Source organism: Diabrotica virgifera, chromosome 2 (assembly GCF_917563875.1).
Source record: "Diabrotica virgifera virgifera chromosome 2, PGI_DIABVI_V3a".
Lineage (NCBI taxonomy): Eukaryota > Metazoa > Arthropoda > Insecta > Coleoptera > Chrysomelidae > Diabrotica > Diabrotica virgifera.
Window position 1 is genome coordinate 148,749,583 of NC_065444.1, and position 19,159 is coordinate 148,768,741.

General features: G+C 32.7%; 1 protein-coding gene across 1 annotated transcript; it reads right to left on the minus strand.

Moving 5' to 3' along the window:
* Window positions 1-5,606: 5,606 nt before the first annotated feature.
* LOC114327453 (uncharacterized) lies at window positions 5,607-18,108 on the minus strand. The gene is made up of 3 exons (XM_050642855.1): window positions 17,889-18,108; window positions 10,573-10,710; window positions 5,607-6,210 (listed from the first exon to the last, which is right to left on the minus strand). Exons 1-3 carry the CDS (start codon window positions 17,947-17,949, stop codon window positions 5,741-5,743), a joined length of 669 nt encoding a protein of 222 aa, XP_050498812.1. The 5' UTR covers window positions 17,950-18,108; the 3' UTR covers window positions 5,607-5,740.
* Window positions 18,109-19,159: the final 1,051 nt, after the last annotated feature.

The window sequence follows — 19,159 nt, forward strand, 5'->3', positions numbered from 1 at the left end:
TCGCTTAATTATAGAAACAGAAAAATGGGAATTTAGTACACACTATCATGGAAATAAATAGAACAAATCACATTGCGATTAGATGACGATATCAAACTTATCAATAAAAATTAGCCTAGCGGTATTTTCTCCGAGCATGACTGACGCGACACCTTAGCGTCTTCATCTGACAATTTTGGATCTCACAATTTGAGGTTACGCATATGATTAATGCATATTGCAAAGTTGGCAATTATTAGAAATTAGTTTTTTAACGATACTAGGTTTGTTCTAGCAAACAGTCAAACTAGCCAGAAACCGTCAGCAAACAGTTGGTCAGTTAGAGAACATAATACAGTCACCAGTGCTATCCCCTCTACTCGCGCTGGTCCACTATTCGCTGATGGTTTCAAACCGTTTGAAACTGATGCTAGAACAAACCTACTTTTTCAAATTATGTATAAAATGGATGTACCTAGTATTAGCAACTGGGTTATTAAAAATGCATCGAAATTTATCTTTTCAACTACAAACGGAACAAAACGTGAACAATCTATCCTCGTTTTTAAACTAGGAGGAGTAATTCAAATCCGCGCTGTAATAATTGTTTGTAATTGGTCCAACTGCATGCAAGTTTAATCCACTAAATTATGAAATTTTAACACTATCGATATTTAAAATTCATAGGATAATTAAGTTAGGTGTAACGGCGATTTTTTGTGTTTTTTTTAGTTATTCATTTAATTTTTAGTTTGCATTTATATATGTAATAAAAAACTCTTGTTCTCAACTGTTTAGCGAACTGTCTTATATGTTGTCCCATACTGATTACCTGATTACCGTCGAAGGCCGACATGGTCAACCAAAAAAGAAGATGAATCTGGTGATTTTTGTAGTGACACTATTTGGTGTGAATCTGTCTTTGGACTTTACTCCTTCTAGTTTAAATCTTTTCTCTAATTTACATGTCATCATTGGAGATCAAAACAAATTGCACCTACTATTTTGGCAATTTTTAGCACAATTAAATACTTACGCAAAATTTATTTACCATTTTTGACGAAATGCGTTATACAAACATTGATAATGATATTACAAAGATACCTCCAATATTGTCATATTTCGCCGCTATTCACGTTACGTTGGCATAGTTTTAGGGTACCCCCACCATGGTCACGCACGGAGCGATTAGGACCGTGGAAAATTACTGAAAAGGTCCATGTTTACAGTTGAGTCAACGATTCTTTACCAGTGCGTCATTAATACCTGGCGAGATAAAATACACACTTTTTATCTAGCATAATTCTCTTCCACGCATGAAACTAATGACAAACCAGCTACCGCCTGTTATTACTTAAGTAAAAACACATGGTATTTTTATGAACGCCCTAGGCTCAGTACATTGAAAAGAGATAGGTACAAAAAGACGCTTGGGGATGTTTTCAGATTTTAAGTACAATTTGTGACGTTTCTGGTTTGTTTACTTTTGTGGCTGTCAGTCTGTTAAATTTTTTTTTGTCGAATTTTTGCATTTTGAAATTTTTTATATTACACAAACAGTTGTTTTCACAACTAATTTTATATTGGTCTTTGAATTTTTTTTATTTTTATTTATTTATTTATTATTTATTGACGGACCGAAGTCCATTAGTATATAAAACAATTAAAATGTCACACAAACTAGAAAAACAATTTAAAATAATCTGGTACAAAATTGGTACATACATAAACAATAATAAAATTACTTGCTCTCATTTAACAATTGAGAGCTAGTCCTATAACATAAAGTAATAAAATCTAAATATCTAAGACAATAACAGTAATTGACAAATTAGTCCTAAAATTAAAACATTAATTTAAATATAAATATAATTGTGTGGAAAACGCAGTAAAGTCGTTCATAAAGAAATCAATATGCGGAGATGATGTGTTTGCTAATTTAATACTTTTACAAAGATAGGAACTTGAGCCATAGTTTGTACGGTTAATGACTTCGTGGAAGGTGGTCACAGAACGGGTGGTTCTTGAAGGTATATAATATAGACCAATTTTATTTAAGAATGAGGTACAGAATTTATGACCATGAATTAAGTTATATAAGAAGCAAAGATCTTTATGTTGACGACGACTCTGTAATGTGTCAAGTCGAATAATTTGCAGTAAAGACTCATAACTTTGACCAGTGAAATGCATCTTATAAGCATAATAGCGTAAGAATTTACGCCGAACTTATTCGATTTTATTAATGTGACAATTATATTGAGGTGACCAAACACATGATTCATAATCTAAATGTGGTCTAACCAAAGAACAATAAAGAAGTTTTAAAGAATGACCAGTCGTAAAGTCATAGCTGCATCTTTTAACAAAGCCAAGCATCTTTAATGACTTAGAAACCATGCTATTAATGTGTAGGTTGAAATTCAAGTTAGTATCAAGGATAACACCCAGATCTATAACTGAGTCAACTAATTGTAACCTAGTGTCCCGTATATAGTAAGAATTATTCTCAAAGTTTCTTAGTCGAGTAAAAGTTATAGCATGGCATTTGTTTGCATTTAAGTCCATACCATTAAGTGAGCACCATTCCACAAGATTATTAAGATCTGATTGCAAATTGTAGCGATCCAAATCAGAGGTAATTATGTGAACTTATTTAAGGTCATCAGCAAATAGAAGAAACTGAGCAAAATTTATACTTTTATTTATGTCATTTATAAATAAATTAAAAAGGATAGGTCCTAAGTGGGAGCCTTGAGGTATCCCCGATTTAACTATAATTTCATTAGAGAAATAATTCTTAATACGAACTATCTGCCTTCTATCTAATAGATAATTTCGAATCCAACTAAGCAGAGGATCAGAGAAACCTAACCGTTCGATCTTATGTAACAATAACGTATGGTTGACCCTATCAAATGCCTTGGAAAAGTCTGTATAAATCGCATCTACCTGTTGTTTGCTTTCCAAAACTTCATTTAAGAAGGAGGTATAATTTAACAAGTTCATTTGAGTTGATCTCTCCATAACAAAACCATTCTGTTGTTCATTTATTACGTTTTATATAGCAGGCTTAATTTTGTCATATATTAAACTCTCGAAGAGTTTAGGTATAGTATTAAGAATACTAATAGGTCTGTAGCTCTGAACCCTACTTCTATCGCCATTCTTGAATATCGGTGATATAAAACTAATTTTCCAAACGGAAGGGAATTCACTCGTTTGTAATGCTTTTTGAAAAATAAAGAATAAGGGACGAGCAAGATTAAAACTACAGTATTTCAGTAACTTAAGTGAAATTCCATCAGGCCCTGGACCCCTACGTATGTTTAGCTGAGTTAATTTGGTATATACCTCTACAGTCACAACTAGCAATGTTGAAACTAGTGTTAGCCCTTGAACTATTTGGAATAGGACATTCGTCCTCACTATATACTGCAGCAAACTACTGATCAAACATCTTGGCTATGGTAGGACCATCGGAACTGGTTTGGCGATTATGGTTTAAAGTGTTCGGAATGCTATTATTGTTCTTTTTAGAATTTACGAACCTCCAGAAGCTTTTAATGTTACTGGGAAGTGTATGTTCAACGTTTGCTACAAACTGATTGTATGCTTGACCTGATAAGGACTTGCATATCGACCTTAATCTAGAAAATTCATTATAGTATTGAGGTAACCTGGTCACTTTAAATTTTTTATGAGCTTTCTTTTTAGCAGTGATGCAGTTTCTTAACTCTCGGGTATACCATTTAGGAAAATTGCCGGCGTAAAACTTTTTCATTGGTACATAAACATCGATAGCGCCATACAAGACATCATAAAGTATATTGACCATATCATCTAAACTCTTGTCCCTGAAAATTTCATCCCAGTATATTGTGTCTAAGTAATCAAAATCACCTTGAAAATTTGCTGATTTAAAGTCGTAGAAAAAGCCATCAGCTTTCATTTCATCAGTTAAAGCATCTCCACGGTTTAAATTAAAGCATAAAGGAGGGTGGAAACTATCGGGGTCAACTAATCCCTCATCAGCTTCTGCGACAATGCAATTTTCATCAAGTAGATCAAGTAATGAGTTAACATTATTATAGATGTTATTGCGTTGGAATAGATTTTGATAGGAACATATATGATTCATAATATTTATAACATCTTCTTCGATTAAAGAAATGCCTGGAGCAGGATTTGCCGCAGAACAAAAATTATCATGAGACCAAGAACAGTGTAGGTTGAAGTTTCCTGCAAAACAGAAATAAGAGGTGGGAAATGTATTTGAAAAATTTTATCGATACTGTTATTGAAAGAGATAAATTTTTCTAAAGCAGATTTAGGAGGAAAATAAAGCGCAACCACAATAAGCGGACAATTAGTACTGCCTACAGCCACATATATTTGTTCTATACCTGGAAAAGATTCCAGCAGTCTACTAGGGATAGTTAAGCGTACTGCAATTAACACTCCCCCCTCTGCTGGCAGTACTAATGAGGTGAGAACGGTCCTTTCTATATATTACATAATCAGTTAGATCAAGTTCTGAGTCAAATATTTGGTCATTTACCCAAGTTTCAGTAAATATAATTATATCATAACCAACTCCCTGCGAATTCTTTGTAATAACACGAAGTTTAGTGCGCAATCCACGGCAATTTTGATAAAAGATAGAAAAAGGAGACTTATGAAGATGGTTAATACTTAGTTTTTTGTAACAATTTGAGGTACACCACGAATATACTTAATTATTAAATTTTGTTCGCCCTTGGAAGTCTTTATATTTCTACTCATCATGGTAAGTGTATTTTATTTTGCCATTAATTTTTAAAACATACAAACTCATTCACACAGTTAAGAAATGGGTGTGTTTAAATTTCCGCCAAAGTGAATAAAATGACAAAAAGAAAATAATATGTTATTGAATTTTTTTAAAAATTCTTGTTTATTTATTTATTATTCACTAATGATATTAAAATAATTGATTAAGCTACTTCAAATGTAGCTGTAATTCTCCACCTAAATTTTAAAACGAAACTTACTTTTGACATTCTATTTATTTGATAACGTCAAATTTTATAATATAACCCGTGATCCACTCTCTATCTCTTGCTGTTACGTTTAGGAAATAGCCGACTTATTTCGTATGTTTTAAAAAATTATGATGCACGGGTAAAGAACACTGTACTCAAATTTAGTCGCTTATACAACCAGCTACAGCTACATAATAATGATGACATAATCTGTGGTTAAAATTATTCGTGGTGTGCAAGTACTTGGAGGGGATACGAGGAACGATCGTGCGCGAATAGCGAAGAAATCTTGCAACTTTCTTAAATAATTCATTATTGTCAATTGAAATTGTCAAATTAACGTATATTTCATACCTACTGTCATTGAAGAAGAAAAATTATATGTTGCTTACAATATGATATGCAATCAGTATATAAAAGTATATTTAATTATTTGTATTTTGCTTGCAGTACTGCATTTTAATACATAATTGGCCTTGACAATTATCCAGCAACCAGGACTAATATAATTGGCCAACATAATTAAAAGTGCGAAGAATGTTGCCGAGCTATGAAACCAGGTGTCGCTTTTCCGAACTTGCACGGTCCCAATAGTAGGCAGAATTAAACCAGAAAATTTATTAATTTAGTAGGTCCTTAAATAACGGTGGTTAAGATAAATATTTACTTTCTACAAAATATATAAATGGATGAGTATTATGAACTTCTAACATCTAAATCAACGTGTTGTTTATCCATTAATGATTTTTTGCAGATAAAGTAAAGGCATCGTCAAAGAACGTTACGTCTGAAGTTTTACTGCTCGGTTGTGTTGGAATTCTTTTACCAAATTCAAAAAATCCATCCTCCGGAAGATTTTCTTGAAGTTCATCTTTAGATTCTGGTTTGACATTCATGGCATTCAAGCGAGATGTCTTCGTATCCGCCAAAGGACTTTTTGTAGTTTTATAAACATGTGGCGGATTAGTGACTGATACAGTTGAGGTAGTAGTTAAAGAGGCTGGTGTGGAGTTTTCCTCTCGAATTTGATTATTATTGACTACGTTAAGAAATTCTTCTAAACCGGGGTTGAGTAGCATGTAATCGTAGTTGCAGTGTAAAGATTTACAGGTCAAGCAAAAAGCAATATCGACGTCTTCTCTTTCTTGGCAGATGTTATTTGAACGGGTACAACCTCGTTGAAAATGTGGCTGTCCGTAATCGTTAACTGAAATTAAAATTAAAGTTAATAACCTTAAATACCTAATAATTAAACTAAACAACACTATGGTTTGTTTTTAAACCAGGAGGAGTAAACTTAAAAGACATATTGACACCCAAGAAAGTCACTAGAGGAATCACCAAATACGTCTTCTTTTTTGGGTGATCATATCGGGCTTCGACGGCAATCCATGCATTTTATATTATAATACGTCGCTAAATGAGTTCTAAAGACAATTGTTTTTTATATAACAGTAGACTAAAAATCTAAAAATTAAAGGAATAACGCAGAAAATATAAAAAATCGACGATGTAATTTAATTTACATATAAAATGCCCGTAGTGTCAAAATTTCATTAATCTCATTATTGTCAAAATTTCATAACAGTGAAGTAAACTTGCCTGAGGTTGGACCAATTAGAAACAAGCATTACGGCGCGGAAATTTGAATTATTCATCTGGGTTTAAAAACAGACCATAATAATATAAAAATTGTAATATAATTTAAAAACGACAGAGGAAATACAGTAGAGTCCCGGTAATACGAAATAATTGGATTGCAATTTTATCAATTTCGGATTACCGAATTTTTCGAATTAAGCAGATATTCTTAAAACAGTATTTTAACAAAAAATAACATAAATAATATTATCATTAATGCCTGGTTGCACCAACAGATCTTAACCTCCAGCCTAGCCCAGCTCAGCTTATAGACTGTAAGTTACACCATAATTTTCGATTCTTATCTTATTAACAATATCTTTTACTATATTATAGTATTCTTATTTTATTTTATTATAATTATAATATATTAAGGAACTAGTACACTTTATAAGACCAAAATAAAGAATTTTTCAATAATTTTTTTCTCAGTATCTTTTTTCATTTGTGCACGTACACTAATATTGTAAAGGGCTCCAAAATCGCGGCCTCGACTTTTTTCTTCAGTTTTTCATGGTTAAAAAATATTTATTTTTTATTTTTTGGTATTTTTTATTATATATTTTATTTTATTTATTTATATATTTTTGGTATATTTTATTTTTTATTTTTATCAAACTGTGGTAAATTGTCGCGTAAGAAACCTTCCTTTCTCAAATGCCGTACGATTTTTTGTTTCAGAGATCCCAATCCTGAGATTAACTGTCCGCCAACGGAACTACTTTTTTTCGAGCCCTCGACTTTTGCGCCCTCTACAATATTAGTGTACGTAAATAAATGAACAAAGATAAAATTTTTTGTACTCTCTAAGAGTTAGATATTAATATGTAAAAGGTTTTATGTTCATTTTGAATAAAGGTTATGAGAAAAATATTCTTAAAAAAATGCTTATTTTTGGTCTTCTAAAGTGTACTAGTACCTTAATTTTTATCTTATTCTCGTCTTAAGTTTAAGATCTGTTGGAGCAACCAGGCATTAGTACAATACTTTCGGTTTTGAACGCAATAAGAGCTTATGATTATAAAAAGAAAGTAATTGCCCCGCTGATATAGCCAATGGATCAGCACGTTTTGCTGCATGTGAAACTATTATATAGAAAGCAGCTCTTGAGACAACTAACAGTGATGAAGATAAATTATTAACACTATTAGAAAAACTCAAGAAAATAAAATATAAAAGACATCATTTATCAAGTAGCAGATGATTGAGAACCAGTGAATAAGAAAGTTATAAGAAACTCCTGGAAAAAAATTTGGCCAAGCCTTACTTACGAAGAAATGTCATATGTAGAGTCTCAAGAAACCAATTTGTTAAGAAACCTTGTGCAAAATATTCCTGACTGTGAACAGGCGAACAAAAATGATGTAGAAAGATCATTTACTGGGTAGCAGATGCTTGAGAATCTGTGAATGAGAAAGTTATATGAAAATCCTGGAAAAAAAATTGGGCAAGCCTTACTTACGAAGAAATGTAATATCTAGAGGCTGAAGAAACCAATTTGTTAAGGGACCTTGTGTAAAATATTCCTGGCTGTGAAGAGGCGACCAACAATGATGTAAAAGGATGGATGCGAGCTTATGAAGATGGCCTCGAGATAATATTCAGCAAACCATTGAAATGGTTACAGAAGAACCTTCAAAACCCTCTGATAAAATTGATGGGTAAAAGGAAGTCAACAGCGAAGAGCGTTTAACCCACACAGACGCTGCGGCTGCATTTGATTTAGTGTTACGCTACGTAGAGTAACACCCCGCCGCCACGCCAGTAGATACAATGTTTTTGAGATGCTGCTGGCGTAACTTAGCTTCAAGGGAGAGGAATTCTTCATTAAAGCAAAGAAAGGACATCGCACACATCTTATGGAAAATATAATGTCACTCAAATTCAATAAAATTTATACGAATAGATTCGTTTTAAATTAACTGTCGATTCTTATCATTGCGCCAACTCTTAATTATGATTAATTACGGCGCAAATTGCAATTAAAGTTTATCGAAATCACATTTTTGGAGTCTATAAACGTGTCAGTTATAATCACTATTGCTCTGGGTGCTATTCAAAACAGCTTAAACCCCGCTGGGCCTAAGCGGATTAGTGAAACTATTATAATAAGATGCTTAAGAGCTCGAGAAGATTTATGAACTAACTATAATTTGGGTATTTTGAAATATTTTTTCTCTCTCTAACTTATGTACCTACCCATTTGATTTCAGATTGATTTATATCAATTTCTGCTCTTACTATTGAAAATTAAGAGTTGGCGCAATGATAAGAATTGATCGTTAAATTGAAACGAATATATTCATATAAATTTTATTGAATTTGAGTGACATTATATTTTCCATAAGATGTGTGCGATGTCCTTTCACTGACTTTTTCAAAAACTAAAATTTGAAAGGTCTACTACAGTTAAGTACTTGAAATAATTTTTTATTGTCATTTTTAGATATACATGGTGTTTGGTAACGAATGGGCCATAGCTTAACCTTTAATTCCTGAGGTTACAATAGGTCGATTTAAGCTAACTGACCTTAGTACGAAAGTTGATAATAACCGAAAGTCAAAGTTAAACTTTAATTTTATTTATGTTTGAATATCTCCTGACTGGCATAGGATAACAACACAAAATTTGGTAAGCGGGAATTTTTTGGACAAAAAATCTAAATTCGCCATCAAAAATGATGTATTACCCAGAGGGCGTCACATACGTCTTTCAGCGCTCATTTACTAGGTTCGATTTTTTTACCCCCCACTCTACATTCTTTTTGCATCAAAACTTTTATTCTCTTAATATTTTTAAATAACTTATCGTGAAGTAAAAAACTCCCCGGTGTAGTTTCGGGAACTATTCCGTTTTATTTATTAATATTTTTACTTAAAAAAGGTATACCACATTCACCTCACTAATCTCAACTGTTTTCGGGAAAAACGCATTTTATATCTGCGATGCAACATAATATTTTGCATAATATCATTGTAGCTACACCAGAAGAAAAATTAAAATCATAGTAATTTCCAAAAATTTATCGCAAATTCCTTCAAATGGAATTTCTGATGCAATGACATAAATATGAGAACTTGCACAATTATTATCATTTCAAGTTTATTTTTCGGGTGAAACTACCATGATTTTATGCAAAAAATTATGTTGCATCGCAGATTTAAAATGCGTTTATCTCGACAAAAGTTAAGTTTAGCGAGATAAATGTAATATACTTTTATCAAATACAAATATTAAGAGAATAAAAGTTTTGAATAAAAAAGTATGTACAGCGGGCGATAAAGATGTGGTGCCCTCTAGGTAATACATCATTTTGGTGATGCATTTAGATTTCCCATTCCCATCTCAAAAAACTCTAGCCTACCAAATTTCGTGTTGTTATCACATGCCTGTCAATAAAATATTCAAGAATAAATCAAATAAATGTTTAACTTTGACATGCTTAGATATTAACTTAAAATTGTTATTGTAATACCATACAAAAAAAAACAAATAGTCTGGCTAATTGGCTATGTCAAAGCCATTAATAAAAAAAAAATTGACATCCTGTATTTCGGTTAAGCTATGGCCAATTCGTTACTAAACACCCTGTATAAAGTAGTTGTTCTTATAACTGCATATATTTATTTTCCCCAAATCTATTACCAAATTCTGTTTCGGATTAAGCGAATTTCCGGATTACCGAAATTCGGATTAGTGGGACTCTTACTGTATTAATTTAGTTAGTTTACAGGTTCAAAAAATGAGTGAATGTTAATATTCTAAAAAAAAATCTAATCCAAAAATAAAATTAGATAAAAGCACATATCTATGAAAAAAAATATTTAAAATGTGATGGCAATCAATTTTAAATTATAAGACAGTGATTGCATATTATGTAACATAGTTACACGTAAAATGTATTATGGTCAACGTTTACGTACGAACCTGATGCTACCGCAAAACATTTTGCTGTATCACTACGGCATACTTGTCTTGACCAACTTCCCCGACGAGGTCTGCTTCCAGTGCGACAATTGCCATTAACATCACTCGAGCTGCACTTCAAACAAGTCAATGGAAATCCTACAAAAAAAAATTGTCTTATAAATAAAACAGTATGTATTTTTATAATTTTCGTAATGTTTTTTGATTGCTTTTTTGTGATAAGGTAACAATAGGTACCTATTTTCTGTTTAGGTGGGATCAGCATATCCCAAATATACCATAGTTATTATTAGCCTAATATTCGTTTCCAACTTAACAGTTAAAAGCTTTTTTTGATCAAAAATCATGTTCCAGATCCAGCCGCCACTGCAAAATTAGTAAGAAGAGTAAAAGAAGAAGATGTTTACCAGGAAGGGAACATATCAATAATATTACACTAAAGAAACTCATGAAGAAGGTAATAGTGCAATTATTCTACATCTATATATTTTGCCTAAAAAATGCACACTTTCCGAACAACAGAAAATATGCAAAAATCATTCCTCTACTGAAACCAAGAAAGGACGGAAGGAGACCAGAAAATTATAGACGAATATTTCTACTGGAATTCCTAGGACTATAACAATATTGGAAAAAATCATCTACAAAAGGCTCATCAAGCAGAAGATTCAGACAAGGAGACCAATTCGGATTCAAAAGAGAAAGAAATTGCAAAACTTCACTTAACCAGAGTTGCCATCGGCACAAAAATCCGCTTCAACAAAAACTATAAACATTTCAAATTTATGTGATATTTTATACATTTTCGTTTCAGATTTAAGATATACGATCATGCAGCCCTATACGCGGATGATAAGGCAATATATACAGTAAAAAAAGACGACATGAGAATTTTCGAGACATTCTTCTTCTAGAAGTTCCATCTTTTCTTGAAGGTTGGAACTCATCATGGCTATGCGAACCCTGTTGACTACTGCTCTAAATAGTTTTGCACATTGCACTACTCCATTAAAACCATTTCCTTAAATTCTAATGCAGGATATTGTTCGTCTTCCCACATTCGAGGCATTAGAAGACCAATTCGGAAAAATTTCAGACTTCACAGAAAAATGGAATATGTAGTTATTTTCCTAACAAGTGCAGAAAGTCATACTTTTCCGCACGCGACTCAGTTTGCCGAACGGCGCGAAGCGGGAGTTCGGCAAGCAGTCGAGTGCGGAAAAGAGACTTTCTGCAAGCGTTAGGAACAATATTTTTTCTACGAGTCTTTAGGAAATGACCAAATCTTAATCAATTAATTTAATTAATATGATTATGTCATTCATAGGAGATTCTGACCAATAGAAAGCTACATAAATCTAAATTAGACTGATAATTTTTGATAATTTCCCGTCGTCAAGTATATTACGTCAGATGCCCTTCGTTGCTATGAAAAAATACATTCAGTGACATTAATGACAATTAATGTTTTAAAAATTATAAAAGTGATGACTTTCAACCGTAAAATATTTATAACAACTGTGTGTTTAATTGTACTAATTTGTAATGTTGTTCTGAAGCTATTTTCTTGTGGCATTTTTATAATCAAGTATATTCAAATGGGAAATAAGCCACAATTTTACCTAAAAATGATTTTATTAACGTTCGACGCCCAAGTCGGGTGTCGTTGTCAAAATACTTATTTTGACAACGACACCCGACTTGGGCGTCGAAACGTTAATAAAATCATTTTTAGGTAAAATTGTGGCTTATTTCCCATTTGAATATACTTGATTACTAATTTGTACTTACATAAATAAATTACAATAAAGTTTTGGCTTTGAACAGTTTTATTCATGAAATAATCGCAACAAATTGCACTCGATCTCTAAAATTAATATATAATTTTAGAGCTCTTGTGCAATTACTACTGAAAATACATACACAAATTAATTCTTTGACAAGGTTGTCAAAACCAAACTTTCAGCATAATTGGTTAGCATGACGACGATCTTGGTTTCCATAACGACGATTCAAAACCACTGTTATTGTCTACTGATTTGACTTTGGAATATTATGTCAAAATTATTTTATTTCATCGAATTCTCGCGTTAACTTCATTAAAACATGAACACAATAAGATATATTTGAAATAAATTAATAAATAATATCTAAATATTAGTTTATTGCATGTATTATAATTACTTTAAGGCCATAATAACATATCTAAATTAACACGCGTGCGGAAAAGTAACAAGCGTGCGGAAAAATAAAAATTTCTAAACTAAAACGCGTGCGCGAAAGTAGACATTTTTGCACGCTAGTAGAAAAAATAAAAATCAACAGAGGATGCCGTCAAACACCTCGGACTTCATCTCGAGAGAAGATTAATTTTCTCAAAGATACACAAGAAGTCAATAAAAAAGCATTTATAGAAAAAGGACTAATTTAACCTTTTATTTTCGGGGCCAGCCCTCCAACGAAGGGAGACATCGTGGAGAAATCGCAATTTATCATCCTTATTTTGGAGGAAACAATCCAGTCAGAAGTTGCCGTCGAACACATCGGCCGTCATTTTCACAGAAGATCAAATTTCACAGATACACAAGAAGTCAATAAAAAAGCATTTATAGCAAAAATACTAATTCAACCTTTTATTTTCGGCCAGCCTTCCAACGAAGGCCAAGGAGTATGCACTGTCAGATTGGACTTCCACTTCAGAATCTAACTGGAGGAACTTGAAAAGAACAGACAAGGCGGCGGCGTGTTACTGATTAATATTGGAGGATCGACATGGCAAGATCGATTTTCAAATGCAACAATACAAGAAAGGCTCCGATATACACCAGTGACGAAGGTCGCTTAGAACAGGACAATAGACTTATTCCACCAAGCCACAAGTCTCATAAAGACCAGAGACATCCTCAATAAAAATCGAATACAGAGGATATATAGAGAAAAAGATAATCTGATTGACCATCTAATCAGGGCAGTTGCCGAAAATAATCAATCAGGAAAGCAGTTATGGTTTCGAAAATAGTAATAAAAATAATAGTCTCCCGTTTTATACCGCTTTCGTGGCTGTGGGATTATAGCAGGGTAGTCTGCTATATATAGGGCCTTCGGTATACAAGGAAGGTAACGGAGCCAGTGCTACGCTTCAACCGTCTATTATTACCCCTGGTTTTACGCAAGGTACTCATTGTATTCAGCCTAAGTCGATCTGGTGCCTATAGATATTCTTAAAATGTCTAGTTGTTATTGCCGGCGCTAGGATTTGAATCCCGGCCTACCAGCACTCGCGTCAAGCACATTACCACCTGAGCTACGCCGGCCCTCGAAAATAGTACCTACAGAAAAAGATATCCAGGAGTTCAAAATTAGGTACCTGATGACGATGCAGTTCCAAAAAGAAAGCTTTGAAGAAGAGGAACGTTGGAATTAAGAAAGAAGACTAATATTTTTGATTCTAATATTATTAGGCAATAAGTGTATAGGAGTATAGTGACACACTGGCACACATCCAATCAAAACAAATATAAGCGACATAAATTTGAACACAACTGAACCCGAACGAACACGTTAGAACTCGAACACAAATTTGAACAGATCTTATGACATAATATGCCTTTGTAGTGAAAGTAGTGACGACTACTTTTGACAATCATTTGAGTCAAATAACTTCTGATACACCCTGTACTAACCTTAAATCCAAAAAGTCATTCGTAAAATGGTATATTCGTAGAACACACTGAACACACTTACTACGACATGAAGTAGGTACATAGTTATAAAGAACTTTAGAAGGGGTACACAAGTATGTTCATGTTTATCTGGCTGAAAATCTGTTAATAGTTGTACCTAGTATTAAAAATATCACTCTTGTAACAGTATATTAACTAATATCAACTAAAGATTATGAAAGCAAACTCATTAAAGTTCAGGTACTGACAACAGACAATTTGAAATAAAAACATTTTTTTTATGTAATTTATTTACAAAATACATCATTAAAAGAGTATTAAGTAATTTTGTTCCATGTTTTTGGGCATGAAGAAGATACTTCCAATAATGTCTCATCTTATTTTATTTATGTTTAAGTTTTAAAATAAATCCTGAGGCCAGGTTCTATCTAGTCTCCTTGTGGCAGGGACATTATGGAATAATTCCCTTACTAACTCATTTTCATGGTAAATGGTACTCGCATTTTGTGACTTCCTGTCTCGATGGATTTCTTCTCTGATGCAAGGTATATTTAAGTTTTCGTGAAGTGTTTGATTACTTACGTACCATGGTGCATTCACTATTCACTATTGATCTTAGAACTTTAGACTGAAATCTTTGGATGATATTCAGCGATGTTGACTTTGCACAGCCCCAGAGGTGTAGTCCGTACTACTAAATAGGTTTGAGTATTGCTTTGTACAGAAGAATTTTGTTTTGGATGTTGAGTTTTGATTTGCGCCCAAGAAGCCAATACATTTGCCGGAATTTCAAGTCTAGCTATCTTCTTTTGATCTTTTGATACTTTTTTTTGAATTGAAGAAGGAATCGTCAAACGAGCATTTATGTGTTTACCTGTTGCCTAAAATCCTTTGTGCAACATTTCTAGTGAAGTCTTCGTTACAAGTCTTTAAAGTTTTCAAAAACAAATCTTTATAACCAAACTTTTATTGCCAATGTGATGGTAGAAAATGGTGGTTATTACAATATCTAATTCAGATTTTAGGGCCAGCTGCACTAATCAACTTTTTTTTATTTAGCTTAATGCCTCGACAGCTAGTGGCCATTGGCACGGTACAGTTGATTTTGCAATCAGATAGTTAGTGTCATGTGTAGTGTGTGTTGAGTAAATGTCTTGTTACTTTGAAAATTCGACTTCATTTTCTTTACAAAGAGACGCTAATTGTATCCGAACGTCTTCGGTTTCTTCGGTAAGTACCGATCCCACAGGGATAGAAAATATTTTCACTTATTAATTATTAATAAATGAAAAACTTCCTACCCAGCCGAGATTTAAACTCACGACCCCTGAACTTTTCTTAATGGATCTCTACTATGGTTAACAAAATAGTACTTACATTGTCAAAGTTATTAGTGTTATATTAATATAGTATACAGTTATAGTAATATTAATTAACATATTAGGACAAAACACGTATTAAAATATTAATGCATCTTGGTGAGAATTTGAAGACTATTAAATGAATTTCCACTACGGTATTAGAAAAGATGAATTATATAAAACGCAAGTTAAAACAATTATACCCATTTGGTAAAAAAGGACAAGAACTTTTTCCGACAATTTCCTAAAAATTATAGAATCTAGTATTTAGTGTACAATCATAGATAAATTATTACGATGCTGTGCATATCCCATGGTACAATGCACAAAAAACATTAGTACCGATTAAGGCAGCGATTCTCAACCTGTGGGGCGCGCCTCCTAGGAGGGCGCACTTTTAGTAATGGGGGAGCGTAAGCATATAAAAAATATACCAACATCATGAACTAATTTACTAAAATCAAAGCAAAACAAAATTCTGACAAAATAAAAAATAAAAAACACTTGAACACTGAATAGGAGTTATAATCATAAAGAGCACTCAATACTAAAAAGTAAGATTTTACTGTTTTTTTGTCAAAATTATTGAACGAGGGGGGCGCGTTGAAAATAATTATGGAAGATTGGGTCGCAAAGGGTAAGAGGTTGAGAAACTCTGGATTAAGGTATTAAATGCTTAAGAAATTGCTTAAGCGTACTCCTTTATGAACTTACGCAAAACAACAAATATTAGAATAAGAAGAAAAAAAATTAAGTATAGTTATGCAGAACAGAGCATCAATGTGACAACATCCATATTTTTTTCAAGTGCGATAAACAGAAGTATGAAACAGATCACCTGTATTTAAAACTATCAGATCTTAAAATTCAGACTCCCATAAACATCACCCATTTACTTTCCTTACAGAGTAGAGAAATGTATGAACTAATATGCAACTTTATTTTTAACATATTGCGTACGGATGTCTGATCCTAAGACTTGTACTCTGAATGGACAAAAAAAAAACATACATTAAAAATGTTTATAATCAATGGCATATATGCGCGCCGTCCGCACATTGGTGAAGGCATCATGTGGCTCACATGTATGCCATCCGCACGGAACGTGTTAAAGTTGATTATATTAGTTAAAACCCAATAACTTATATCATAATTCTGTGGCTAAAGCACTAGCTTTTAAGCCAACTTTCCAAACACACACACAGGAGAGAGCATAGGTATAATGATATCTTATTAAAGCATTTTAGAAATATGATTATAACATTATAGAAATTATAGACATACTTTCCTTAGCAAAATGAAATATGCAACAAAATATATTCCTGATAAACAAATAACTAATAGACACTACACTATCACAATAGCACCAAATGAACAATAAATGTAAAGAGTAGAGTCAAAAAGCATTAAAGTTAGTCTTAAAATGGATAAAATCTAGCCGGAAAAAATGGTGATAGACAGACTCAAGACTAATAAGCTGAGTAACCACTTGCAAGAGTATCAGATAGTAGAGAGCTTCAACTATCTAGGATCTAGTATCACTAACGAAGGCATCTGCATAGCTGAAGTTCGGAGACGCAAAAAATGCGATGAGCCACCTAATTAAGTTTGGAAATATATCTATCTCTCAAAAAATAAAGATGAGATTGGTGAATCACTTTGTATTCTCAATATTTCTATATTAGGCGGAAACCTGGAATCTGGTGCTGGAGAAGCATGCTACGTTTAACTTGGATGGACCATCGGACAAACGATTCCATTCATAACCTAATTAAAATTCAAAAAAGGCTGTCCACAATATATCTATTGCTAATTCTACAGTTCTTTGGTCATGTCCTTCTCAGAATTGATAATAATTTAGAGTTATTAATTGTTTCTGAAAACGTTCCGTGGAGAAGACTATGTGAACGTCACCAACCTGACGATTTGACCAAATTCAAAATTCCATTCCTTTTCGAAACACTTAGAGCAGCTGAAGTTAGAGACCAGTTGAGAAAATTGGTTAGCAGTATTGTAGGAAATCAAGACCGAAAGAGAGAGAGTCCAATACACGACAGCAAAAACAATAAAAAAAACCGTTTAACCATGAAAAAGATATGAAGCTTATATTTACATTAATGTAAATAAAAGCTTTTTTCCAAAAATGTTTCTCCTATCAATCACTTATTTATGCAATTACATATTTATGTTAAATATTTAAATAAGTACCTAACACTGTGTCATAATATGTTTTAGTATTATTAAAAAAATGAAAGATATAAGAAAAAACTACCTTCTTGAATAAAAAGACAAACACTGAACATCAAAAATAAAATTTTCACAACTTTTGCCATGGTTCACTTTAACTTCAGAATACGAAATGACAATGTTGAAACCAAATATTTCGTTTAATTACTTTTACGGCATCATTAAAGTTTAAGCACTACACTTCCTTAATGACACTTAGGGCCATTTGCTACCTAATATGCAGGGATTTGCTTAATGACACTTTTAATTTTGAATCAAAGAATGGCCAGAGTTAGGACTACATTATGTAGATATTATAGACATTCTTACCTCCAGTGGTGTGCGAATGGAGATAAACATCGTCTAGTAGCTTGAAACATGTATTGAGTAATTTACACTAATTTTAATAATCCTAATTATTGTTTTTACTTTATACATTACTATAAATATAAATGGTTATAGAAATATACTCAAAAGGCATTACAGAACCAATAAAAAAAAATTAGAAAAAAACGACAAATAAATTATACCTTATAATGTCTTTGTTTTATCTCAGACATGATCGTCCCAGCTCAGCTCATGGGGAAACCCTAATTCTTTCTACAAAAAATAATAATTTTCCTGTGATAACAAAATATGAGTTTCTGTTAAGTGTACAACAAAATATGAGTTTCTTAAACCGTACATAATTTGCGTCTATAAATCACCTGACTTCAGTGCTAAATGTGTTAGATGACTTGCCTCACAAAAATAGAAAAATTCTATGCGGGGACTTCAACATTAATAATTAATTATGCTGCTACTTGTGCGACACAAATGTCTTTGGTCAACATATTTGAATCATATGGTCTCTCAATGCACGTTAATTCTCCTACAAGGATTACAAAAACTACATCTACTATAATTGATTATATTTTCTTAAGGTTTGGATGCCTTGATATCTGCTCTACAATTATTAATGCGGGATAACTGATAATGGAGCAGTATATACGAAGTTTCACATCCAGCAAACCTTCATCGAAAACCCGACGTGTAGGCAGGTTTTTTTCCGCTCGGAATTTTCGTAAAGTTTTCTTTTATGGACGTTGACAATAATTTCAGTTATCTTTTAGATAAGTGTATCTGAATCTTCAATAAGTCATTTTCTTTAAGTATAATTAAGCCAAAACACCGCAAACCCTGCTCTACTAAAGGTATCCGCGTATTAGCGAAGAATATGCGTTCACTACTACACATCAAGAAATTTACTACCAATGTCTCTGTCACTGAATATATCACCAAGTGCAGGGAAATCTCTCTAAAACTTATCAAATCAGC

Coding starts and splice junctions, on each gene's coding strand:
- LOC114327453 (XM_050642855.1), bottom strand. CDS start 17,949: ATGGCAAAAGTTGTGAAAATTTTATTTTTGATGTTCAGTGTTTGTCTT. Junction 10,711..17,888: donor TTGTCTTTTTATTCAAGAAG/GTAGTTTTTTCT, acceptor TTTTTTTTGTAG/GATTTCCATTGACTTGTTTG. Junction 6,211..10,572: donor ATGTTTTGCGGTAGCATCAG/GTTCGTACGTAA, acceptor TTTTAATTTCAG/TTAACGATTACGGACAGCCA.